General features: G+C 40.0%; 1 protein-coding gene across 1 annotated transcript; it reads right to left on the reverse strand.

Moving 5' to 3' along the window:
• Nucleotides 1-1,745: 1,745 nt before the first annotated feature.
• Nucleotides 1,746-3,269, reverse strand: LOC132060715 (NDR1/HIN1-like protein 13). Its single transcript, XM_059453672.1, has one exon. The coding sequence runs from the start codon at nucleotides 2,891-2,893 to the stop codon at nucleotides 2,099-2,101; it is 795 nt and encodes a 264-aa protein (XP_059309655.1). The 5' UTR covers nucleotides 2,894-3,269; the 3' UTR covers nucleotides 1,746-2,098.
• Nucleotides 3,270-23,589: the final 20,320 nt, after the last annotated feature.

The raw sequence follows: 23,589 nt of genomic DNA on the forward strand, positions 1-23,589 counted from the left end.
AAATGACTTTCATGTTGTTTTGCGTATTCTCAGCATGGAAAGTTGGCAACTCATCCATGCCACCGCTTGATTTTTCAATCAACCCATGTATGTCATCATGCACAGCCATCACTGCTTGCAATTTTACAAACATCAAGCATTTAGAAAACAGAAATTCAAAATGCAGCAAAAGCAACTTGAAAGTTCTGCCTTAATGCAGAATTTTGCCTTCAAAATTCTGCCTTAAGGTTGAGTTTTGAAGGCAAATTTCTGCCCTAAGGCAAAGTTTTAAAGGTAAAATTCTGTTTTGCGAATTCAAACCTCTGCCTTGCGAAATTCCTTTTTTTTTTTTTTTTTTTCCGCGCTAGGGTTTGAACCCAGAACCTTGAAGTATTAGGCTAAGGGGCAAAAATTCCACGCAAAAAAAAAATGCATGAAAAGTCTTTCGGGTACAAAAGACAGTTTATGTGGAGGACTTGTTGCGTGAAAGTGAATTTTTATTTGTGCTATTATGTGGCATTGTTGAAATTTTAAGAGTTACTCAAGTTTTTCTTTGATCGAAATTTCTTTATATGGCTTTTAAATATTTTAAATTGTTGATTATTGTGATTTATACTTCTTTTACGTAGTTTTTCAAATATATAAATTTTATTTCAAAAAACTTAAAGTTTCTAAGTCCGATTCAAGGTCAAAGTTTAGAAGTTTGAATCTCAAAAATTCCAAACTATGTCATATAAATTTGAGAAGAGGGAATATCACACATTTTTATTCATTTCTTGTCGAAAAGAATAATCGACAAGAGCCACTTAATTTTTTCACTCTTGAACCAATAAAAAAAAATGCAATTTTTATATTAATGTTAAGTATTGCAGCAAGCATTTGAAGCAAGAGATGTCGTTTTGCCAGCAAATTATCAACATTTTCATATGAAAAAGCTAACAAATAGAATTCAAACAAAAATATATACATTTTTTTAAAAATATTTTTTTTTATTTTTTTAAAAGCGTAAAAAAAGAATAAAAAAAGTAAGGCCTCTTATCTGAGTTTGGCTTTAGGCCAATCATATTGTTTGAGCCGCCCTGTTCATGAATACTTGTATGATGTGATTTCACAGTAGTCCTCGAATGAGTGGGCTAAGGTTATTGGTGTGTGAATCTCTGCATAGTTGAGATCTCAAATTCATATTTTTGATGTGAGGCTACCTCCTTGGTGTTGGACAGTGTTGGGGCAGTGCTGGCTAGATAGCCGGGTTCTGCATTTCAGTTTTTAGAAAGGAATAACATAACTTGAGAGGATCAGTTTGCATTACACGATACATTTGGATCTGCTAAAGTGTTACAAGATATCTTACTCGGAGGTTCTTTGGTTGAGAAGTACGGTTTGCCAGGCTTCAAGCCTTACGTCAAAGTGTTTGAACGATGAACGGGTTAAGTGAAGATTCTACTGCAATGGGCTTAAATCTCCTTAGAAATAACGGATAGCGCCTCAACCTGAGGAATTATTTACCTTTTTTTTTTTTTCCAACTTTTCTAGTATATATTAACGAACTAATTTAACTCTAGTTTGTGCATATTTGATACCTTGAGTAAACAATTTAATTATATCTCAAACAATATCACATTTGCTTGAGAATAATGCAAGGTGAGGGCAACCATGTCACAGTTTGACAAGAACATTTTCACATGTCCAATCCTCATAAGAAGACATGAAGACGACCTCATGCTTCATCTATTATAGAAAAGCAAGGTTTTAGATGACGATTAAAGAAAGGAAAAAGTCTTAGCTAGCTAAACTAGAATAACTTATGGGAAATCAGAAATGTAAAATGTATAATCTAGGAGGTAAAGTAGAATACTTTACACTTCATTCAATCTAAAAAATCCAAGTTATATATACCTTATACAACACATGGCACCCGAATTCAAAAGTTTAAAGAACTTGGGTAATCAATTGAGGAGAAAAAAGCTGGAATACCAGAAGAGAATTGAAGAAAAGAGGTTACAACTTACAACAGTGGTGATCATCAAGTGTCAAGCTTGAAAAATAACATAGATGATAATGACAAATAAATGCATCTATGCCACGAAGAAAATCAATTTCACGAGCCATCTTCTTTGCATTAGAAATTAGTCGTACAGTCTTCGGATTTAATCTTGGATTTATTTTTCACCGATTCAACGTCGAAATCACACGTAACAATCATGTCTTTCTTTAAATTTTTTGCCCAGCTCGTGATCTCCATTGGTGCTTGAATGCTTAAAGTCATTGGTATAGGCTTCTTGTCATCATCAAGACTTTTTGCAATATCACCAGGCAATTTCCCAACACCAAGGTTGAAATGTGAATTGGTTGAATCCTTAGGTTTTTGAGAAATCGAGGGATATTTCCCTTGTCCAATTTCATGTTTCTTGAAAGTAAGTGTCGCTTTCCCATTATTTCCTTTACCAAATGCGACATCCATTCTCTCATTTACATTAACGATTTTCAAGTCGATCTCAAATTGAGGGTGTGTTTGTGGAGGACTCTTATTCTTTTGATGACCATTTTGAGGTAGCGTAACGTTCTTGAAATGGACATTCGCAATTGAAAATTCAGGACATTTAGGGGCGTACAACATGTGCACGATCAACACGATAATTCCTAGCATGATACCTATTACAAGTAACGCGGCCAGGACCATACAACAACATGTACATTTTCGTTTCTTTTGAGAAGTTGGTTGGCGATGCTCCTCCACAATTTTGGCATTTTCAGGAGGAGGGACGCGATAAACTTGATCGCGAGGGATTTGGACAACATAGGTATGATCTAATGAGCGAGTTGGTGTGAGAGAGAGACGCAACGATGTGGCTGATGAAAGGAGGTTTCTGGCTTTGCCGTTTACATGGCCGGCAGGTGGTGACCGCTCCTCCATGCCAGAATGAGGAGCGGTGGATGTGATGGGATGTATGGAACACAAAAGGTAGGTAAAATAATGAGGAGTGGTTTTTGTTTTGCATGGGATAATTAGGAGTTGGCCATAATTGGCATCAAAGGTTGATTAAGAAAGTTTGGTTCTTATTCTTATGCAAGTGAACCGCTAGATGGTTTTTTTTTTTTTTTCTGCTAATACATATTGATTTGTGAATCTCGGACTCCATTTAGCTACCATTTAGTTGTATATATTGTTTTATGGTGAGTTATGAGTTAATATAACAGAAAAGAAGTCAGTAAAAGGTACAAAAAATAAATATTAAATACGAGAAGACTGTCCCCTCTGCGTTATTTTACAGGAGTATACCATGATTTCTTATTCGAGCGTCAAACACCCAGGACCGATTGGCCATGAGAATTATTCATTTTCTTCTGGAAACTTTTTTACTTTTTTAGAATTTGGTGTTTGGCCATAAAAATTTTAAAGTTTGTATTTGAAATTTAAAAAATAATCAAAACCTTATTTTTCACTTCCATTTTTGTTTTAGACCGTTATTTTTGTTTTCTGTATTCATTTTTTACCCTAAAAGTTTTTATTTTTATAAAAAGGACCCTCAAAACTTTTATTTTTACAGTTATTTTTATAAAAGTTGTCAAAGTGTTTATTTTTACAGCTACTTGGTTTAGTTCTTATTGGGTTTTGTATGGAGTACAAGCGCAAGATGCGGTTGATGGGGCAGTTTTTACGCACCAATTATGTTTATTAATTGCTTTAGGTGATTTTGTTAGTTTTTTAAAAATTGGTGGTATAAGTATTTTTTTTTTTTAAGTACATTTCAACAATCAAATATTATGGCCAAACACAATTTGAACTCCAACTACTTCAATAATTTCAAAAAAAGTGAAAATACTTCGGTTTCTATGGCCAAACGCCTACTTATTTAATGGACATTTGTAAAAGAAGGGAAAAGGGTCAAAAACACCTCTCTACTTTAGAAAAAGGGCTAAAAATATCCTCCGAACTTATTTTGGGACAAAAATACCCCTCCCATCCTTAAAGTTTTCAAATATACCCCTATCTTTAAACCCGCCCCATCATTTAAACTCGACCCAACTAAATAATAACACATAAGATCCCTTTATTTCCCCAATACGTAGGTTTGAAGTTTGAGGGAATTGGGGGAATAAGGGGATCTTATGGGTTATTATTTAGTTGGGTCGGGTTCAAATGATGGAGCTGGTTTAAAAAATAATTTCGGGTTATTTTGGGGGATAATTTCCGTCAAGACAGGGGTACATTTGAAAACTTTAAGGATGAGATGGATATTTTTGACCCAAAATAAGTTCGAAGGATATTTTTAGCCCTGTTTCCAAAGTAGAGAGGTATTGTTACGCCTCTCGTTTCGTCGTAAGAAAGTCCATGGTTTCCTAGTTGGGTATACCCTTAGTACGGAGATCCATACCCGAGTTTTTGAGATATTAAGTGCCTCACCTCGCGTATGCCAAAGTATAAATATATGTTTCGTATAATACCATAGGATTAGAAGTTAAACGAATCGAATCGACACGAGTTGGAACGACTCAGGGAATCTGCAGAAACCAGTCCTCATCGACGGTGCAAAGGGACGGTCCGTCAACATGTAAACGAGCCGTCCTTTCACACCGTCAACTTGCAATAGCCCCTGAATGTCATGTGGAAAAAGGACAGTGCAAGTCGACGGACAGTGGACATGTTGACGGGCCGTCGACCCGCTCATCAACCCACACCGCTGGAACTTTTTGTTCCACCTATATATATATATAAGCCCCTCACATTTTATTCCTTATTTTTCACTTCCCCAACTAGAGAAAACCCTAAGATATTTTCCTCTCAAAATTTTTCCATCATATTGGAGAAGCTTTAGCAAGATCCGAGCCCAGTGAGCCCGAGCTAGTGAAGGGAAAATTGTTCCTGGGTTTTTGTTGAAGTTGTTGAGCTTAAGAGTTGGAGTTGAAGTTTGATGGTTGGAGTTCCTTTCATTTAAGGTATGTATATAATTTTTATCTTTGCTATTGAGTTGATTACCAAGGGTTTTAGTAATTTTAAAGTGAAGGAAGCATAGTTGTGGAAGCGGTAAGTTAATTGAGTTAAGTTGAGCTAGTGGCTGTTTTAGGAGGTGTTTTGGGATGGAATTGGTTATATTTGGATACGTAGGTATTGGTATTGTTGTTTTTGATGTTTGGGTTGAATTGGAAAGAGGGGGATTGTTAAGTTTATAGAGGAGATGTTATCCGAATTTCGTTAAGTTATAGACTAATTTAAAAGTTGGAATATAAGCGTTCTAGACTAATAGTTGGCATACTTGGTCTTGTGTGTAGATTCTTCAAGCCGGGGACATAAGCATAGTTAGCTTGAGAAGCGGATAAGGTATGTTAAGGCTGTCCCTTCTATTCTTTTGGCATGATCTTTATCATATGAAGGAAAGAAGTAAGCGAGCGAGTTCCAAAGACTCTACTCCTAGATGGTATAGGATTAATTGTATTATTGACCTCATGTGTGTCACACCCCGATCTTACTAGGGTGTGATATTCGGAGCCGAGCGAACCCGCTAACTCTTATTACACATATGAGCTTATGAATCAGTTAGAAATGAATACATAATTTTTTTTTTTTTTGCATAAGTAAAATCTGACATCATACAAGACTCGTGACACGAAACACAATAACATATCGGCTACTGGAGCCGCTTTCAGACTGACAACCCAACACCCACGACTCTGTCTGCAAAGTCTCTAACTCGAACATGATATCATAGCATAGGACTCTTGACCTGGCAACTCTCCAGAGCAAATGGAGATGCCAACTCCGCTGGAACATCTTCTATAATAGCTTCGATCATCCGGGTGTACCGCGCGGCATGAAACGCAGCCCCCCGAAGAAGAGGGGTCGACGAGCATTGTACTGAGTATGTAAGGCATGAATAGTAACATAGTAGGAGATATAGCTATGAGTAGCAACATAGAAAAAACTGTACTCATGAGTAATAACAAAATGGAACTGTAGAACATATCATGTGCTGTAAAAGTAATATGTACATCTGTGTGCCTCTTAAGGCGGAGTCACGCATGCTTACTGTTACTCTTGTATGCATTCATAGTCTGTCTGAATCACATAACATCATTAGCCCGCGTCCGGGGTAAACATCTCTTGCAGCGCCACTAGTGGGGATCGTGCCCGGCCACAAATAGGCCAGTGTAATCATTTGCCGCCCACTACGCTTACCGTAGTGGTGGTCGTGCCCGGCTCTCTAGGCCAGTGTAGTCATGTGCCGCCCACTACGCTTACCGTAGTGGTGGTCATGCCGCCCCTACAGGCCGGGTAACCTCCATCATAAGCATGCATTGGAGCCCAATCAAAAGCTATAACTTTATCGGAGTGACGTAAGGTCGGAAACCTCCGATTACTTAATGGAATAACCATGGGCGCTTTGTCTCACCTTGAAGGAACGATTATAAGGCGAGGCTAACACTGAAGGATAACATCACGGGAAACATAAAACAGGATCATGACACATCATTTCATATACTCTGAACCCTTGAAATAGTCATTATTCAAAAATAGCTTAACATTTCATATCGTCGTATTCATGGTAGAAACATATCCTCGACATAGTCATCATAGACATTTACTCATATTCGACATCGTCGTTGTCATTATAAAATCATATTCGTCGCTTTAGTCATAAAAACTTTCAAAATCATAAAACTTGGTTTTTTTGGAGAAAAATGAATATTTTGGTAAACATTTGTAAACCTTTAGGAAGGAAATCATGTTTTAAAACCATTACTTCTAGCTTTTGAAAATGAAATCGTTATGGAAACGTTTAACACATCTCACATATGAATCATGCCATAGAAAGAGAAGGGACGAGCCTTAACATACCTGCGCCGCGCCTTACTAGCTACGCTTACTCGTCCAAACTTGTTGCCGCTAGTCTACATTCAAGACGATTAACGCAATTGTTAGGTTCATTATCATATGCCTCTCTTAACCTTTCAAATACATTTACTTATAATCTGCCGAAATTTAAAGATCTCCCCTGTAAATACACCGTCCCGAGAATATGGCTCGACCCAATTCATCCATTAACAACAATCCGAGAATTCAACTCGGCCAAACCAACAACAATGCCAACAATCTTACTAACAACATTCCATTCATATTCAATTCAATTCAATTCAATTCAATCAATTAATTCAATTCACATAATCTTTCAACAACTCAATCAACATTTTACTTTACCCGAAACCTTCCATTTCCACAACAACCATACATGTCATCATTATTCATATACGTTAACTTCAACAACACCCTTCATTCAACACCACATAATCCACAATGACAACAACTAGAATATCAAATTACGTCAATTTACCACAACTTACCAAATCCTCTACCATTCGGCCACAACACTTCTCACATAGATTTTCATGAATTTTCATTCACTTCTATACATTACAATAGCAACCAAACTATTAAATAAAATTAATTCCTCACTTCTACACATACTACTATATTCGGCCACAACAACTACATGCATGCTTTCATAAATTTTCATGCATTTTCATCCATTTCTATTCATTTCAACAACAATCAACATACTACATGTATTTAATTCATCTTCCCTACACAACACATTGCACACCCACACATCACACGGCCATATCAACTACTTTCATTTTTTCATGAACTACATCCTTTTCCACATATTACAACAACAATCAACACATTACATAAAATTAGTCCATTCTCTCTACACAAGACAACCATCCACGGCTACAACCAACATGCATACATTTCATGAACTCCATCCATTCCTCAATACTATAACATGCATAAACCACCCATAACATAAAAAAAGGGGTAAACTCTTACCTTTTTCCCTTCAAGTTTCCTCTTGGTTGAGGTCATGAATTTTTTCCAAACGCATGATTTTCATGTTCCAACAACTCTTCCATGTTGTAGAGGACCTTCCATTTACTTGAAATGCAAGAAGAAAATAATTTTTGGCAATCAATATCCATGGCTTCCATTTTTTTCTTTTCTTTCCATGGTGGCCGAAACATGGCCCCTTATTCTTTCTTCTTTCTCTCTTCTCTTGAAGTTTCATGAACTTGTGGAATATATATAATGTCTTATAATTCTTCCCCTCCACTTATTTATATTTATAAATAAGTCCCTCAAAACAAAATATAAACACATGACCCCCTTCTTTCTCCTTTTCTAGAACATTCTTCCTTTTTCTTGAAATTAAGCAAAGAAGACCAAGCTTCTTCTTATGTAAGCTTTGTCCCTTCAAGAATTTTCTTGAACTTTTGCGAAATTACCATTTTACCCCTAGGCTTCCATAATATTACCATGATCCATTTTGCGAATTTTCCTTTTTGCCCTTAACCTTTTCCAATATTCCCACACTAATAATGTTCATAAATATTATTCCTAACCAACTTGTACATTAGAATCATTTGGAGAATGGTCTCGCCCTTAACTTTCCACGTCGACTTTGAAATTTTCCAAACGTACAAAATACGGGCTATAACAATGTGTTTCATATCTACAGCTTTCAGAGTATCCTTTCATGAGTCATTCATGCATTTATGTAAATGTATAGCTATTTTCTCACACTACGCCGCGCTATAGTCGGTCGGGCAGCCATGTAGATGTGCACACCACTGTAGTGGGCAGATTATGAGATTACCCCGAATGCGGGATGACATGATATATGGATCGGTCTATATGCTCCTCAGCGCTAACAGTATATATATGTGTGCGATTTTTAAAGAGAGCATGCCTATCATACGCCGCAGAGGCACTTTCAGATATTGAGATTAGCTTCCATGCTTCAGCTACTTTTCATGATTCTTATGTACTTGTTGTTCTTATGCCTTAAATACTCGGTACATTTTTCGTACTGACTCCCCTATTACTCAAGGGGCTACGTTTATGCCCGCAGGTTCAGGTAGACAGACAGGCGGTCCAACTTAGTAGGACTTCCATTCAGCGATAATCGGTGCGATCCACTGGGTTCGGAGCTGCAGTTCATTTTTGGTATGCTATTTTTAACATGTATATATGGGTATGACGGGGCCCTGTCCCGTCCTTTCTACAGCTTTGTATTCTATTAGAGGTTTGTAGACAGTTGTATGGAGTTGGGATGTTGTGTAGCCTTGTCGGCTCCTATTCTTTTGTGTACAGCATATGTAGCAATCTAGTCGGCTTGCACTGTTCTTTTCAGTATTTATATATACAGGTGGTTGTGAGATCTTGATGCATAGTTCATGGTGTCGTCCTTGTAACCGTTAGTATAGCTCGGTTATAAGTCATATATGGGCCATCTTGTTGTTCAATGATATCCAGATACGGTTATACGGGTGCCTGGTCAGTAGGGGTCAGGCACTCATCACGACTCATCGGCTTGGGTTGTGACAGAAATGGTATCAGAGCAGTTCCGTTCTAGGGTTGTCTATAGATCGTGTCTAGTAGAGTCTTGTTTATGGGTGTGTTGTGCACCATACTTATAGACAGGAGGCTACATGACATTTAGGATGTTGTCATTCTTTCTCTTTTAGATCGTGCGATAGAGCCGTGTGTTAAGAGTTCACTTTCTAATAATTTGTTCTGATTTCAGCGATGCCTTGAAAGAAAGCTACAGTTGCCCAGAAGGGTAAAAGAGTGGCTGGTGAGGCTATTATCCGTACTCAGCAAACTACCAGGGCTCGGGGCGAATCCTAAAGTGAGATCCCATCTCAGACTTCGCATACCTCGCCTCGAGCACCTGCCCCAGTGCCACCAGTCCCTAAGCCAGATGCACCGGTCAGGATATGTGTGATGCCAGTTGTTGACTAGATTAGTAGCCGCTCAGGCTCAGCATCAGGGAGTTGGTGTTGATCAGGCAGATCGAGCTAGTAGTGTGAGGGTTAAGAATTTTCTTGGTTTAGATCTCCCAGAGTTCTCCGTGTTGAGGCAGAATATGGACCCCCAGGACTTTATTGATAGCATGCAAAGGACTCTGAGGGTCATGCATGCTAATGAGGTTGAGTCAGTGGAGTTGGCTTCTTATAGGCTCCGTGATGTTGCAGTGCAGTGGTACCAGGCGTGGGAGCTATCTAGGGGAGAGGATGCCCCTCCAGCCGTTTGGCGAGAGTTTTCAGATGCCTTTATTCGTTATTATTTACCACCAGAGGTCCGACAGGCCCGAGCAGGCAGGTTTTTACATATCCAACAGGGCAGTATGAGTGTTCAGAAGTACAGTGTATACTTTGATTCCTTAGCTAGATATGCCCCAGCCATGGTGGCTAAGATGGAGGATCAAGTTCTTCATGTTGTGGATGGTCTAGGGCCACATCTGCAGCCGCGTTGCAGTCGGGTATGGATATTTCTCGTATATAGGCATATGCACAGAATCTGGAGGATCGTAAGCGTCAGCGGAGGACAGAGCGTGAGAGTGACTAGGGCCATGGCAAAAGGGCTAGATCTTTAGATACGGCTGGCGAGTTCAAGGGGAGACAGAGACAGCAATATTCTAGGTATCCATTCCATCCAGTAGCGAGTGCGTTTCCAGGTCAGAGATTTGATCGGCCTTCTTATTCTGGAGTAGGTCATAGTTCTACAACTTCAGGTTCTCATTATAAACCGGAGTCAAGTTGAACTTCCTCCAGTCCGATAAATGGAAGTAAGAGCTCTGAGAGGTCGAGAATGAATTATGAATCGGATACAAGGCCATCGAGGGATAGGTACCGACCATACTCTCAACCGAAGAAATCCAGCTTTAGGTCGGATAAAGAAAGAAGTGGCCCCAGCCATCTCTTGAATAGAGCGGATAAGCGAGCTAATCATGGGTCAAACAGCTGAGGGTTGCTATTTAGAGGTGATCTTTGGTAGTTCGGCCAGAAATAGAGACATTCCGAGCTTATCAGAGTACAACTTCAACATTAACACATCGGACCTTGTCTCGGCTATCGACCGCATCACAGAAGCCAGGTGGCCGAGACCATTGAGATCTGATCCAGCTCAAAGGGACCCTAGCGTGATGTATGAGTATCATAGGACACATGGCCATAGAACCGAAGACTATCGGCAGTTGAGGGAAGAGGTGACTTAGTTGTTAAAAAATGGCCACCTTCGTGAATTCTTGATAAACGAGCCAAAGACCACTATAAAAGTAGGGAAAATCACAAACAGGTTGAGCCCATGGAACCACTACACGTGATCAATATGATAATCGGAGGAACGGACAGGCCACGAGGTCCGATAATGAAAAGAACAAAGGTTTTAATTGTACGAGAAAAGTGGACCAGAGATTATGTACCGGAGGGATCTATTTCCTTCAACAATGATGATGCAGAAGGCATCATTCAACCACACAATAGTGCGTTGGTAGTTTCTACCCTTATTTTTAAATCTCAAGTTAAACGTATTTTGATTGACCCAGGTAGTTCGGTCAACATTATCCGATGGAGAGTAGTAGAACAACTGAAGTTGTTGGACCAAATTGTGCCAGTAGCTCAGGTACTCAGCGGATTAAATACGGCAAGCGAAACTACTAAGCGGGAATTCTCTTTGCCGGTCAACATCGACGGAACTATTCAGCAAACTGGGTTCTATGTCATCGAGGGAGAAATGAGATATAATGCATTGCTTGGCAGACCGTGGATTCATAGCATGAGGGCAATACTATCGACATTACACTAGATATTAAAGTTCCCGACCCCGGAAAGGATAAAGACTATTCGTGGTGAACAGCCCGCAGCAAAGTAGATGTTCACGGTCGAAGAAGGCCCCCTCACACAGAAGGGACTGGTCCGAAAGGATGTTGCATCGACCAAGGGCAAAGACACCAAATAGCAATTAAAGAATGCAAGCCCGGACGAAGAAAAAGGACAGACAAGCTAGAGTTTCGAAGAAGATGATTTCGGTGTGCCCAGATCATTCGTATTACCGGATGATTTGGACGCAACTAAGTCTACCGTAGAGGAATTGGAACAGATTATCTTGTTCGTGCACTTGCCGGATAGAAAGGTATACCTGGGCACGGGGTTAACCTCGGAGCTCGAACGTAAGTTAATTAAATTTCTTCAAGCTAATGCTGATTGTTTTGCATGGTCCCATTTAGACATGACAGGTGTACCACCGGAGGTGATGACGCACAAGCTCAGCCTAGATAAAAAATTTACCCCGGTCAAACAGGAAAGAAGACAGATGGCCGAAGTAAAGCATGCCTTCATCAAAGATGAGGTAACAAAGCTTTTAAAAATAAGCTCTATCCGGGAGGTTAAATACCCGGACTGGTTAGCTAATGTCATCGTCGTGCCAAAAAAAGGTAACAAATTGGGAATGTGTGTTGATTATAAAGATCTAAACAAGGCATAGCCGAAGGATTAATTCCCTATGCCTCACATTGATCGAATGATCGATGCGACGGCCGGGTATGAGATGCTAAGTTTTCTCGATGCCTACTCTGGGTACAACCAGATTCCGATGGACCCGAAGGATCAAGAGAAAACTTCTTTTATAACCCGATATGGTACTTATTGCTATAATATAATGCCATTCGAATTAAAAATGCTGGAGCAACTTATCAACGCCTAGTTAACCGAATGGTCGAAGAACAGATAGGTAAAACAATGGACGTTTACATTGATGACATGTTTGTCAAGTCCCTGGAAACAAAGGACCATTTAAAACATTTGTAGGATACTTTCGATATACTTCGCAAATACAACATGAAGCTAAACCCGGAGAAGTATGCCCTTGGGGTCAGATCTAGCAAATTTTTGGGCTTCATGGTATCAAACCGGGGGATTGAAATTAACCCGAACAAAATCAAAACCATTGAGGACATCAAAGTAGTGAACAACGTGAAGGCAGTGCAAAGGTGACCGGGAGGATAGCAGCTCTGAGTCGGTTCATCTTGAGGTCATGAGATAAAAGTCACCGTTTCTTTTCTCTGCTGAGAAAGAAGAATGACTTCATTTGGACACCCGAATGTCAAAAGGCCTTGGAAGATTTGAAGCGTTACTTGTTGAGCCCGCACTTATTGCACACGCCGAAGGCAGACGAACAACTGTTCCTATATCTAGCAGTATCTGAGGTTGCGGTAAGCGGCATTTTGGTCAAAGAAAAAGGAGGTACGCAATTCCCAATCTATTATGTAAGTAGGACACTAGAAGATGCGGAGACCCATTATCCGCACCTCGAAAAGTTAGCTTTGGCCTTTGTAAGTGCTTCAAGGACGCTAAAGCCTTATTTTCAATGACACCCCATATGTGTAGTAACTACTTACCCGTTAAAAAATGTCATGCATAAGCCGGAACTGTCGGGTAGGTTGGCTAAATGGGCCGTAGAAATTAGCGATTATGATATCGAGTATAAGCCTAGAACGGCTATTAAATCTCAAATCTTAGCTGATTTCATCCCCCGCCATGGTTCCCGAGGTGGAGAAAGAGCTCTTGTTAACTTCTGGAAAAGCCTCGGCATCTGGACCCTACATACGGACGGGGCATCGAACCTAAAGGGGTCCGGATTGGGTATTGTTCTTAAGGCCCCCGCAGGTGACGTTATTAGACAATCAATCAAAACCTTAAAATTAACTAACAATGAAGCCGAGTATGAGGCTATGATTACAGGTTTTTGGAATTGGCTTGGAGTTTAGGGGCTGAAGTCATCGAGGCAAAATACGACTCCCTTCTGGTCGTAAATCAAGTCAATGGCATTTTCGAGGTCAAAGATGAACGAATGCAAAAATATTTGGAAAAAACTCAAGTGATATTGCACCGGTTTAAAGAATGGACTATGCAACATGTGCCGAGGGAGCAGAACAACGAAGCAGATACATTAGCCAACTTAGGCTCATCGGTTGAAGCGGAAGAGATCAATTCTGGCACGATCGTCCAATTGATGTACTCGGCAGTGGAAAATGGTCACGCCGAGATAAATGCAATGGGTCTTACATGGGATTGGCGCAACAAATACATTGATTACTTGTGTGATGGAAGGCTTCCAAACAACCCAAAAGAATCAAGGTCTCTTCGAACCAAAGCAGCCAGATTCTGCTTGGTCGACGACCAATTTCTACCGCCGGTCTTTCTACGGACCTTTGGCTAAATGCTTAGGGCCCGGAGAAATGGATTATGTGATGAGGGAAGTCCACGAAGGAACCTGTGGTAACCATTCAGGTGCCAAAGCCTTGGTCCGAAAAATAGAGCGAGTTATTACTAGAACCGGATGGAGGAAGTTGCGAAAGGCTTTGTCCGTAAATGTGATGGGTGCCAAAAGCATGCATTGATGATACACCAGCCGAGAGAGTTGCTACACCCGGTCCTATCCCCGTGGCCGCTTATGAAGTGGGGAATGGATATCGTTGGCCCTTTACCGTGGGCTCCAAGTAAGGCTCGTTTTATTTTATTTATGATTGATTACTTTTCAAAATGGGTTGAAGCACAGGCCTTCGAGAAAATTAGAGAGAAGGAGGTCATTAATTTCATTTGGGACCATATCGTTTGTCGGTTTGGCATCCCAGCCTAGATAACTTGTGATAACGGTCGTCAGTTCATAGGCAATAAGGTTAATGACTTCCTCGAAGGATTGAAGATCAAAAAGATTGTATCAACTCTGTATCACCCGAGTGCAAACGGGCAAGCGAAATCAACGAATAAAACCATAATCCAAAATCTGAGGAAGCGGTTGGAGTTGTCAAAGCACAAAAGGAAGGAAGTTTTGCCGGAGGTATTATGGGCCTATAGAATGACATCAAAGTCAAGTATAGGAGAAACACCCTTTTCCTTGGTTTATGGAGCCGAGGCTTTAATTCCTGTAGAGGTTAGTGAACCGAGCCTGAGGTTCCGCTACGCAACAAACAAGTCAAATGAAGAGGCCATGGCCGTAAAGCTCAACTTAACGGACGAACTACGCGAGACAATGCTGGTCCGTTTAGCAGCCCAAAAACAACGGATGGAAAGATACAATAATCGAAGGACGAACCTTCAACATTTTCAAGTTGGGGACTTAATGCTGCGGAAGATTACCTTGCACACTAAGAATCCCGATGATGAAAAATTGGGGCCAAACTGGGAAGGATCGTATAAGGTAACCGGTAAGGGATCGTATCAATTGGAAATTAGAGATGGCCAACAGCTACACAACAACTGGAATGTAGCATACTTACAGAAATACTATTGCTAAGGTATGATCCGTTAACCCTTTATGAATTCTGAATATCTCACCTTTCTTCTTCACAGGGTCAAATCGGAGTAAATTCGAAGGTCTTAGAATTAGGTCTGAAAACACGTGTTGCACTCTTTTCCTTAGCTCGGTTTTGTGTCGAAGTGGGTTTTCCAGCAAGGTTTTTAAGGAGGCTACAAGTACAACGTGTTACCTTAGAAGACGAGCCTAAGTGCCCGTAAACTCGAAGACCAGCTACGTACTAGGGACTGGATATTTAATAACATCATTTTCATGTAGTGTTTTCCCGTTCATACTTCACTGATAAACACTAGGGGATTACAATACCCTCACAAAGACCGGAGAAAAGCTCATCGAAGCAAATAAGAAACGAAGTCAGCATCGAAACAATTTTTGTCTTTTGTAGTTACCCAAAATTTTTGTATTAGGTTTCCATGTAAGGGCCAAACGATCGAACGAATCGTGCCCAGGTAGTGTTGCTAGGCAAAGAGCAAAAGGGATCGAATGAAATCCTTAGTTTTTTGTATGAAACAAACATTTGAGATATGAAGAGAAATACTTTTGAAAAATACGTTTCAAATACGCTCTTTTATTAATGATATCCTCGACTGGGACTGTCGTCATAAAATCGACAAAGGCACAAAGATTATAGTTAATCGAGCCCAATTTATAAAAATTCAAACAGTCGGAAGAGGATCGAATAATTAAAGACCTCGACTTAAATGCCCAAGGTGATTTAGAGACGTCTGAATTCACAAAGCATAAAAAGGCCCCGCGGGCAAGCCATATATAAGTCTTCGGTCAAGAAGAGACCGAACAAAATAAAGCCCACAACCAATAAGCTAAGGTTGGCTTGATTTTCTACGAGAAACGGTTAAAAGGCTTAGGGTCGAACCTCAGCCATTCTTTACGAAGCAAACATCAATACCAAGCAATACCATAAAGCGTGCCCGACTTAAAGATCAGAGAAAATGCTGGCAAAAAGAAATATGAATTTCATATATAGCATAACAGGCCAAGGATTTACACTTGTGATTTTCAAAGATGAAAAACAAAACCAAAAAGCTCCTACAAGCCCTATTTTACTCTATCTGAGAAGAAACTGAGTCGTTAGAATCGGTCTCTTCAGAGTCTTCTTCGGAGCTATCTTTGAGAGCTTTCTTATCCCTATCCTCGATCATCTGTGCGTCGAGTACACGAGCCGTAATATCTAGTGTAATCCTCCGGGATTTCCACCTCTCGTGTTCAGCTAAGAGGGTAGAACGAGCCTCAGTGGCCTTAATTTCTTTACAAGCTTCCTCCAGGTCAGTATGAGCATTCTTTAATTTCTCCTCTAATTCAGACTTCATGTCACTCAGAGTGACCCGAACCTCGCTGATATATGCCAGTTCGGCCTGAAGCATATCATTGGCCTAGACAGCAGCCTCGAGCTCTTTCGTGAGGTCATCATTGATCTGGGCTCGAGATGCGGCCTTTTCTTCTATAACCTTCAACTTATCCTTTTTTGAGGCCCTTTCGGCTTCAAGCTGCTTGAATAGTTCCTTCATTTTTGCAGCCTCGCTTTTAACAGAATCGAGCCCCTCCCTCAATTGGGCGACGGTAGCTTCAAACACACCAAGCTTGGTGGTAAATTCGGCATTCTCTCGGTTGAGGTGTTTGTTGTCCTCTTCCAGAACTTTGATTTTTTAGACTACATCATCGACCTCAGTTTTCAACCGATGATTCTCCCTTTTTGCCACTTCGAGCTCGGATTGGAGAGTTAGAGGAACAGTGACCTGGCGCAGTTGATCCTCTTTTTGTCGTAAGAGAAGTTTGACCTGCTCCGTCTCCTGGCCCTGAGCATCTAACTGGGCCTAAAGGTCATTTATCTCGTGTTGGGCTCGGAGGAAACCTTCATTCACAAACACGACACTCTGTAAGAATAAAATAAACGAGGATAAGAAATAAGCAAACGGGGAAAGTTACATCATATGCTTTAAACTTTATTAGAAGGTACGTAAGAATGCTTACCCGATTACCGGCATGCATACCCTCGTTCATAAGACACTGCCACAAGAGACCCTCCATCTTCTCCTTGTCCAAATCTGAAACGAGAGGTCTTAGATAACTGGCAACCCCCATGGGGAGAGATAAAAAGCTGCAGTCCTCAGGGACGGTGACCATAGTCGACCTTGTCCTCCTCGGCTCTACACTCGGGGCCGGAAAAATATCTGCAAGTCTAGATCTCGAACCTGACTCAGTGGATCGGCTGGCAATCCTCGTTGCTCGAGGAATAGAGAGATGGCCGAACCTCGAGGCTTTCGCCGTTTCAGGAGGGGTATTGAAAACATGTCATCGAGGTTCTCCTTTTCCGAAGAAGGAGCAGGAGGAGAAGTTGGAGTTGCATCAGCCGCTGATGGTATCTCGACCATAGTAGCTGGTTCGCCGCTTGGAGGCAGGTCGGTAGCCGTTGTTATTTCGGCCCTTTGAGTTGTTTCGACCCTTTAAGCCATCTCAACCCCTGAAGTTAGGTCAGCCTTTCTAGGATTTTTTACCAAGGGCACCACCTCAGGTGAAGTGTCACCTGTAATATCAATAAAATCAATAGACCTTGGTGGATCGTAGCTTGGATATATTCGGCTATTGGGGGGAAAGGAACCTCAACCTCTCTACCTGTGATTGGGGTCGGAAGATCAGCTACGATATTTTCCTTCGAGGCCTCCACCGAAGTTGTCTTGTCCCCGGTAGCAATAGCAACGGAAGGCCCCAATACGGCATTTGCGATCCAAACGTCGTTTTCAGCTTCGTCCCTCTAGCCTCGAATATTAGACGAGCCTGCAGCGTCCTTCGACCTTTTCTTCCTCTTCTGACCCTTAGACGTGGTCTTTTTCCTTTTCTTTTCAGCCACAGCGATGAGCCGGGCCGATCCTGACATATCAAAATCTAAGCCCGGTGTTGCGGGCTCATCCGTTGGTACGGGCCACGGGGTTGCAGAACCTTTGCCCAAACCTGGTTGTTGAAGGGTTAATCAGAGTAAAATGAGATGAAAAAGAATGACCAAAAATTAGGGGAAAGAAGAGGATACCGTGGTTCTGAGCTATCCACCGATCACGAGACAAAATCCCCCATGTCCGATCATCAGGCGGATGCTGGCAGATGATTTTTTCAATCCACTCGACGAGGGATTTCGAAGCAAAGGGAACCAAGAACAGAGCAGAATGAGTGATGATCAAGAGACGGAGGATGAAAAAAGGGAGTAAAAGATGAAAAGTAAAGAAATGGGATCACTGTAACTCCTTTATATAGACAAAATTCTACGACGATTTACCGAAGCCATCCAACCAAAAGAGGGCACGTGTCCGGAATTAAAGAGACGTGACCCTGAAGCGGTTTCCGAAGCTGACCAACTAAAAGATGACACGTGTTCAAAGTCAGAAGGATGTGACATGAAAGGACGTTTCGTTTCCCGCTTGTTTTCAAAGCAAAATTAAAAGCTTACTATGGAAGTTACCGAGGCAGTTGTTCCACTTTTCGTAACTTCGGTAAAACTTCGATCTAGAAAGTGTGGGGACTATTTGTATACGCTAAAAATCGTTACAACTTATACCCGGGTAGAACTGATGTAAAGTTTAAAGTCGACCAGTACAAGATCGAGGAGAAGTAGGGTCGTAACAATAGATTTGAACGAAAATTGAGGGGTCGTGAGTACATTCAGCCTTGCGTCAAAATCGAGAGTATTCTGATGAGCCCGAAAAAGGCAAGCCTAAAGAGAGCACACTCAATATAGGTTCGGAAAATCAGTTATAAATCAGGCCACGTGTCATCTAATCGTTCCGCCATTTGCGCTGACAACAGTACTGGTGTCAGACCGTACGGACACAGCCTTATCCATTTTAGGATTTTTCTATAAAGGCTTTTTCTTGTATGGTACTAGGGCCCATTTGTTGTTAGCTATAAATAGAGGACTACCCCTTCCTTTTTAGGTTAGCTTTTCACTATTCTATACATTGTAATCAGTAAAGTGGTAGAAGAATTTTCTTAAGTATTTTGGCTCGGTTAAAGGAAGCATCTTCTAGACCGGACCAGTCTACAGAACTTGTCAACTTGTCTTCTTTAGTTTCCCTTACTATTATTTGCCAATATATCATTATTTATTCGTTAATATCTTATATTATAGATGAATCTAACCACATATCCTATCAACTACATATTCTATCAACCACTTATAAATTTAATTGTTACCCACTATTTGGGGGTAAACAAAATTATTGTGCTAAGTCAATCCAAATTAAAGATACTGTTACCACGGTGTAATATTATCCATTCTGATCCAAGTCTGGTCGATCTTTTCTAAAAGGTTAAAGAAGAGCAAAATTACGACCAAATGTCCCTCAGTCATTTAATTCATGTAATTTGGCTCAGCTCCTACTTTACTACCTGGTAGCACAAAATCGGCTTTTTATTACCCGTTCAGTCCTATAGCCTTTACCACATAGCCGAAACTCTCACACATCTTCATCAATCTTCATCTTCTACAGTCCTTCTTTCTCTATTTTTAATTTGTAGTTGAAGCTAAAGTGATTTTCCTGTTGGAGTTATTTTTGCAATTGGAACAATAATTTTATCAAATCTCGGAAGATTTTGGTCCCATTTAGGTGTCTATCTTGACATCGTTTTTGATGGATAATTTCTCATCTTTAAAGTAACACTTAGTACTAATAAGCTCCATTTCTCCGATAACGATAAGAATGGTTTATGTTGACTCTAGTATTGAAAAATGAATCAGAAATTGCTAAATACCCTTCTTCATTTTCTTTTGTGTTGTTAAGGGAATATGGCGATTTTGATGTTGATGGGTGTTCGAGTTGAAGTTGATTTTTCACTGTTAATAGATTTTGAATGAGGGAAGGTGATCCATATAATACGTATATATTCTGTATACCAAAGTATAATCATGTATATTTATGTATATACTTTATATATTCATGTATAATCATATATATATATATATATATATATATATATATATATATATATATATATATATATATATATAATATTATACACAATTATACAATATAAAGAAAATTTCCCTTAACGTGGTTTATATAATTATATAACAATTTATATCTGATGTATGATAATTTATAGTCAATGAATACCAGTATATAACAATGTATACAAGGTATTCAATAATGCCCTGTATGTTCGGAAGAAACAAGCAATAACCAAATTGCACGACGTGGTAACAGCGGAAGAAATACTCAAGTTGAAACTTCCCACCCTATTTGAACCAAGAGAACACAATAAACACTAGCACAAATGGAAATCCGGGCAGCAGCTATACCAACAATAAAATAGCAAAGCAAGCAAAAATAAATCGAATGGAACAGACACCAAATTTACATGGTAAAACCCCTTCAAGGTGAAGAGGAAACATCCACGGGACCTCCAGCCCACAAAAGTTACAACAATGTTCTCCAAATGGCTACAACAACAAAGCCAAACACGGAGCAACAATACATAAAAAATAGCACCAAAACTAGTGAAGTAAGGAGAGAAATCACCCCCAAAAATGAGCTACTGTTCGTACTCGAAAACTGGAGCTACAGACTATAAAATCCAATCTCCACCGTTGAAATTGAAGAAAAAAGTGTTAAGAACCCCCAGTTCAAATTTCAGCACGATCCAACGATTAACAAATCGGAAAATGTAATTTAAAGCGGACTGCTGTAGCAGAAAATTTCTGGACGAAAATCTGCTTTCTCTCTCACGTTTTTTTCTCTATATGGAAGTTATGAATTCACTCTTGTATTATGAAAATAAGACCTAAATTGAGGAATTTTTGGGCAAAAGTGGCCTGGTCCAAATTGGATTGGGTTTTATTAATCCAATTCCACATAGGAAGGAAAAACTCAAAAACCTAACAATTCTCCCCCTCCCGACTATGTGGAGGAAATCGCCATCCCGGCAATCAAGCAATACTCTAAATCTAGACTTGCAGCCAAGCCCAGAACAACCCGAATGGATGACATCTTCACAACTGGAGAAAAGATTTCATCAAAATCAACTCCCTTTTTTCTGATTAAAGCCCTTGACAACCAATCTAACCTTGTACCGTGGAATTGGGTTACCATCTTCATGTTTCACCCTAAAAACCCACCTGTTTTTTAAAGCTTTTCTATCTCTAGGAAGTTTAACCAGATCAAATGTATGATTGTTATGCAAGGATTTAATCTCATCTTGCATAGCATCAAACCACCTTTCTTTTTCTTCACTATCCATGGCCTCATCAAAACTTTCGGGTCTCTCCCATCACCAAGAGTACAAACTCATTGGGAGAATAATGAGATGAAAGTACTTTCTCTCTAATAGATCTTCTGAGAGAACTCTCTGGAGCATCAATAGCAGCTGGTTGCTAGCCAACCACATCATCTTCCACTAGAGCATCAACAATATCAAGCTGGTCATTCTGAACATGATCACTATCTTCATTATCAACTTGATCTTCATTATTTTGAAGATTTTCTTCGAGTGCAATAGTCGCGAACCGGATCAACATCAACTAAGCTCTCATTGCTCGAGAATTAACCTTCTCGGCTTTGTCAAAATCTTCAATTGTGCGGTCTTCAAAGAACACAACATCACAGCTTCTAACAAGTTTCTTCTCAATTGGATCATAGAAACGATAGCCAAATTCGTCATGACCATAGCCAATGAAGATACATTGCCTAGTTTTAACTTCCAGCTTTGACCTCTTATCCTTAGGAACATGCACAAAAGCCTTACACCCTAAGACTCTCAGATGAGCATAAGAGACATCCTTACCAAACCAAGCTCTGTCAGGGACATCACCATCCAAAGCAACAGTGGGATATAAATTGATAACATAGCGAGCGTGTTAAGTCTTCGCCCAAAATGAATACTGGCGACTTAGCATCTGAAAGTGAACATTTAACCCTCTCAACTAGAGTTTTGTTCATCCTCTCTGCTAAACCATTTATCCTCTCTGCTAAACCATTTAACTCAGGAGTCTTTGGAGGAGTTTTTCGATGCCGAATACGCCGTTGTCTACAATAATTATCAAAGGGACCAATGTATTCACCACCATTGTCCGAGCGATGCATTTTAGTTTCTTCCACAATCGTCTCTCGCCCAAGGCTTGAAAAGTCTTGAACACATCAAGTACTTGATCCTTGTACTTCAAAGGAAATACCCAGAGTTTGCGAGAATGATCATCAAAGTCACAAAGTAAAGTGCACCACCACGAGAGCTTACTTTAAAAGGACCACACAAATCAGAATGTACCAACTCCAGCAAATCCAGGTTTCTGGAAGGCGAATGACTGTGAAAAGAATCTTTTTTCTGTTTCCCGACTAAGCAATGAACACATCTCTTTAACTTTGCTTGTTTCACTCCAGAAAGCAAATTTTTCTTAGACAAATTATCAATCCCCTTCTCGCTCATATGACTCAGCCTTCTATGCCATAACTCTGATGAAGTATCATTCTCCACTAAATTTACTTAGCCACTACAAATGGAGCTCTGAAATAAGTACAAGTCAGATATCTTGTTACCTCGAGCCACAATCATTGAACCTTTAAGAAGCTTTCACTGGCCACCACCAATGGTTTGATCATAACCCTCATCATCAAACTTTCCTATAGAAATTAAATTCAGACGAACATCTGGAGCATGCTTGACATTGTTAAGAACCAGTCTCGAACCGTTCTTACATTTCAAGCAAACTGTGCCAATACCAAATACCTCAACCTCACTATTATCCCATTCGTAACATTTCAAAATTACCATGAGTGTAAGAAGAAAATAATTCCTTCTTTGGCGTGATATGAGAAGTGGCACCTGAATCCACAAACCAGGTAGACTCATCACAAACAAGATTAATATCATTTTTACCATAAGCAACAAGAAGATCATTTTCAGTAACAACAGCAACACGATTTTCATTTTTGCCTTTTTTCTTTTACTTGTTCTGGTCTCTCTTAAACTTGTAGCAATGTTTCTTAATGTGTCCTTTCAAGTGACAATAGTCACATGTAAGATTCTTGTACCTGGAGGATCTTAACTTGCTTCTACTTTTGCCTCTGTCATTCTGACCTCTGAAGTTACTTCTCCCCCTGTCTTCAGTAACCAAAATATTGGAGTGTGAAGTTGAAGAAGACGAAGCTTGAGATTTTCTTTTCATCTCTTCATTCAAAACACCACTCTTAGCGTATTTCATAGTTACACAATCACTAGGAGCAGAATTAGTCAAAGAAACTCGAAGGGTTTCCCAAGATCCCAAGCAGTATTAAGAAGCTAAAATCCGTATTTCTTCATCAAACTTGACACCCATTCTAGACAATTGATCAAGAACACCCGAAAATCATTGATATGATCGGAAATAGGGCTGCCCTCTTTGTATCTAATATTCATGAATTGTTTCAGTAGGAACAACTTATTATTGTCAGTCTTCGAAGCATAAAGTGTCTCGAGCT

The sequence above is a fragment of the Lycium ferocissimum genome, chromosome 6 (genome assembly GCF_029784015.1).
Source record: "Lycium ferocissimum isolate CSIRO_LF1 chromosome 6, AGI_CSIRO_Lferr_CH_V1, whole genome shotgun sequence".
NCBI classification, from domain to species: domain Eukaryota; kingdom Viridiplantae; phylum Streptophyta; class Magnoliopsida; order Solanales; family Solanaceae; genus Lycium; species Lycium ferocissimum.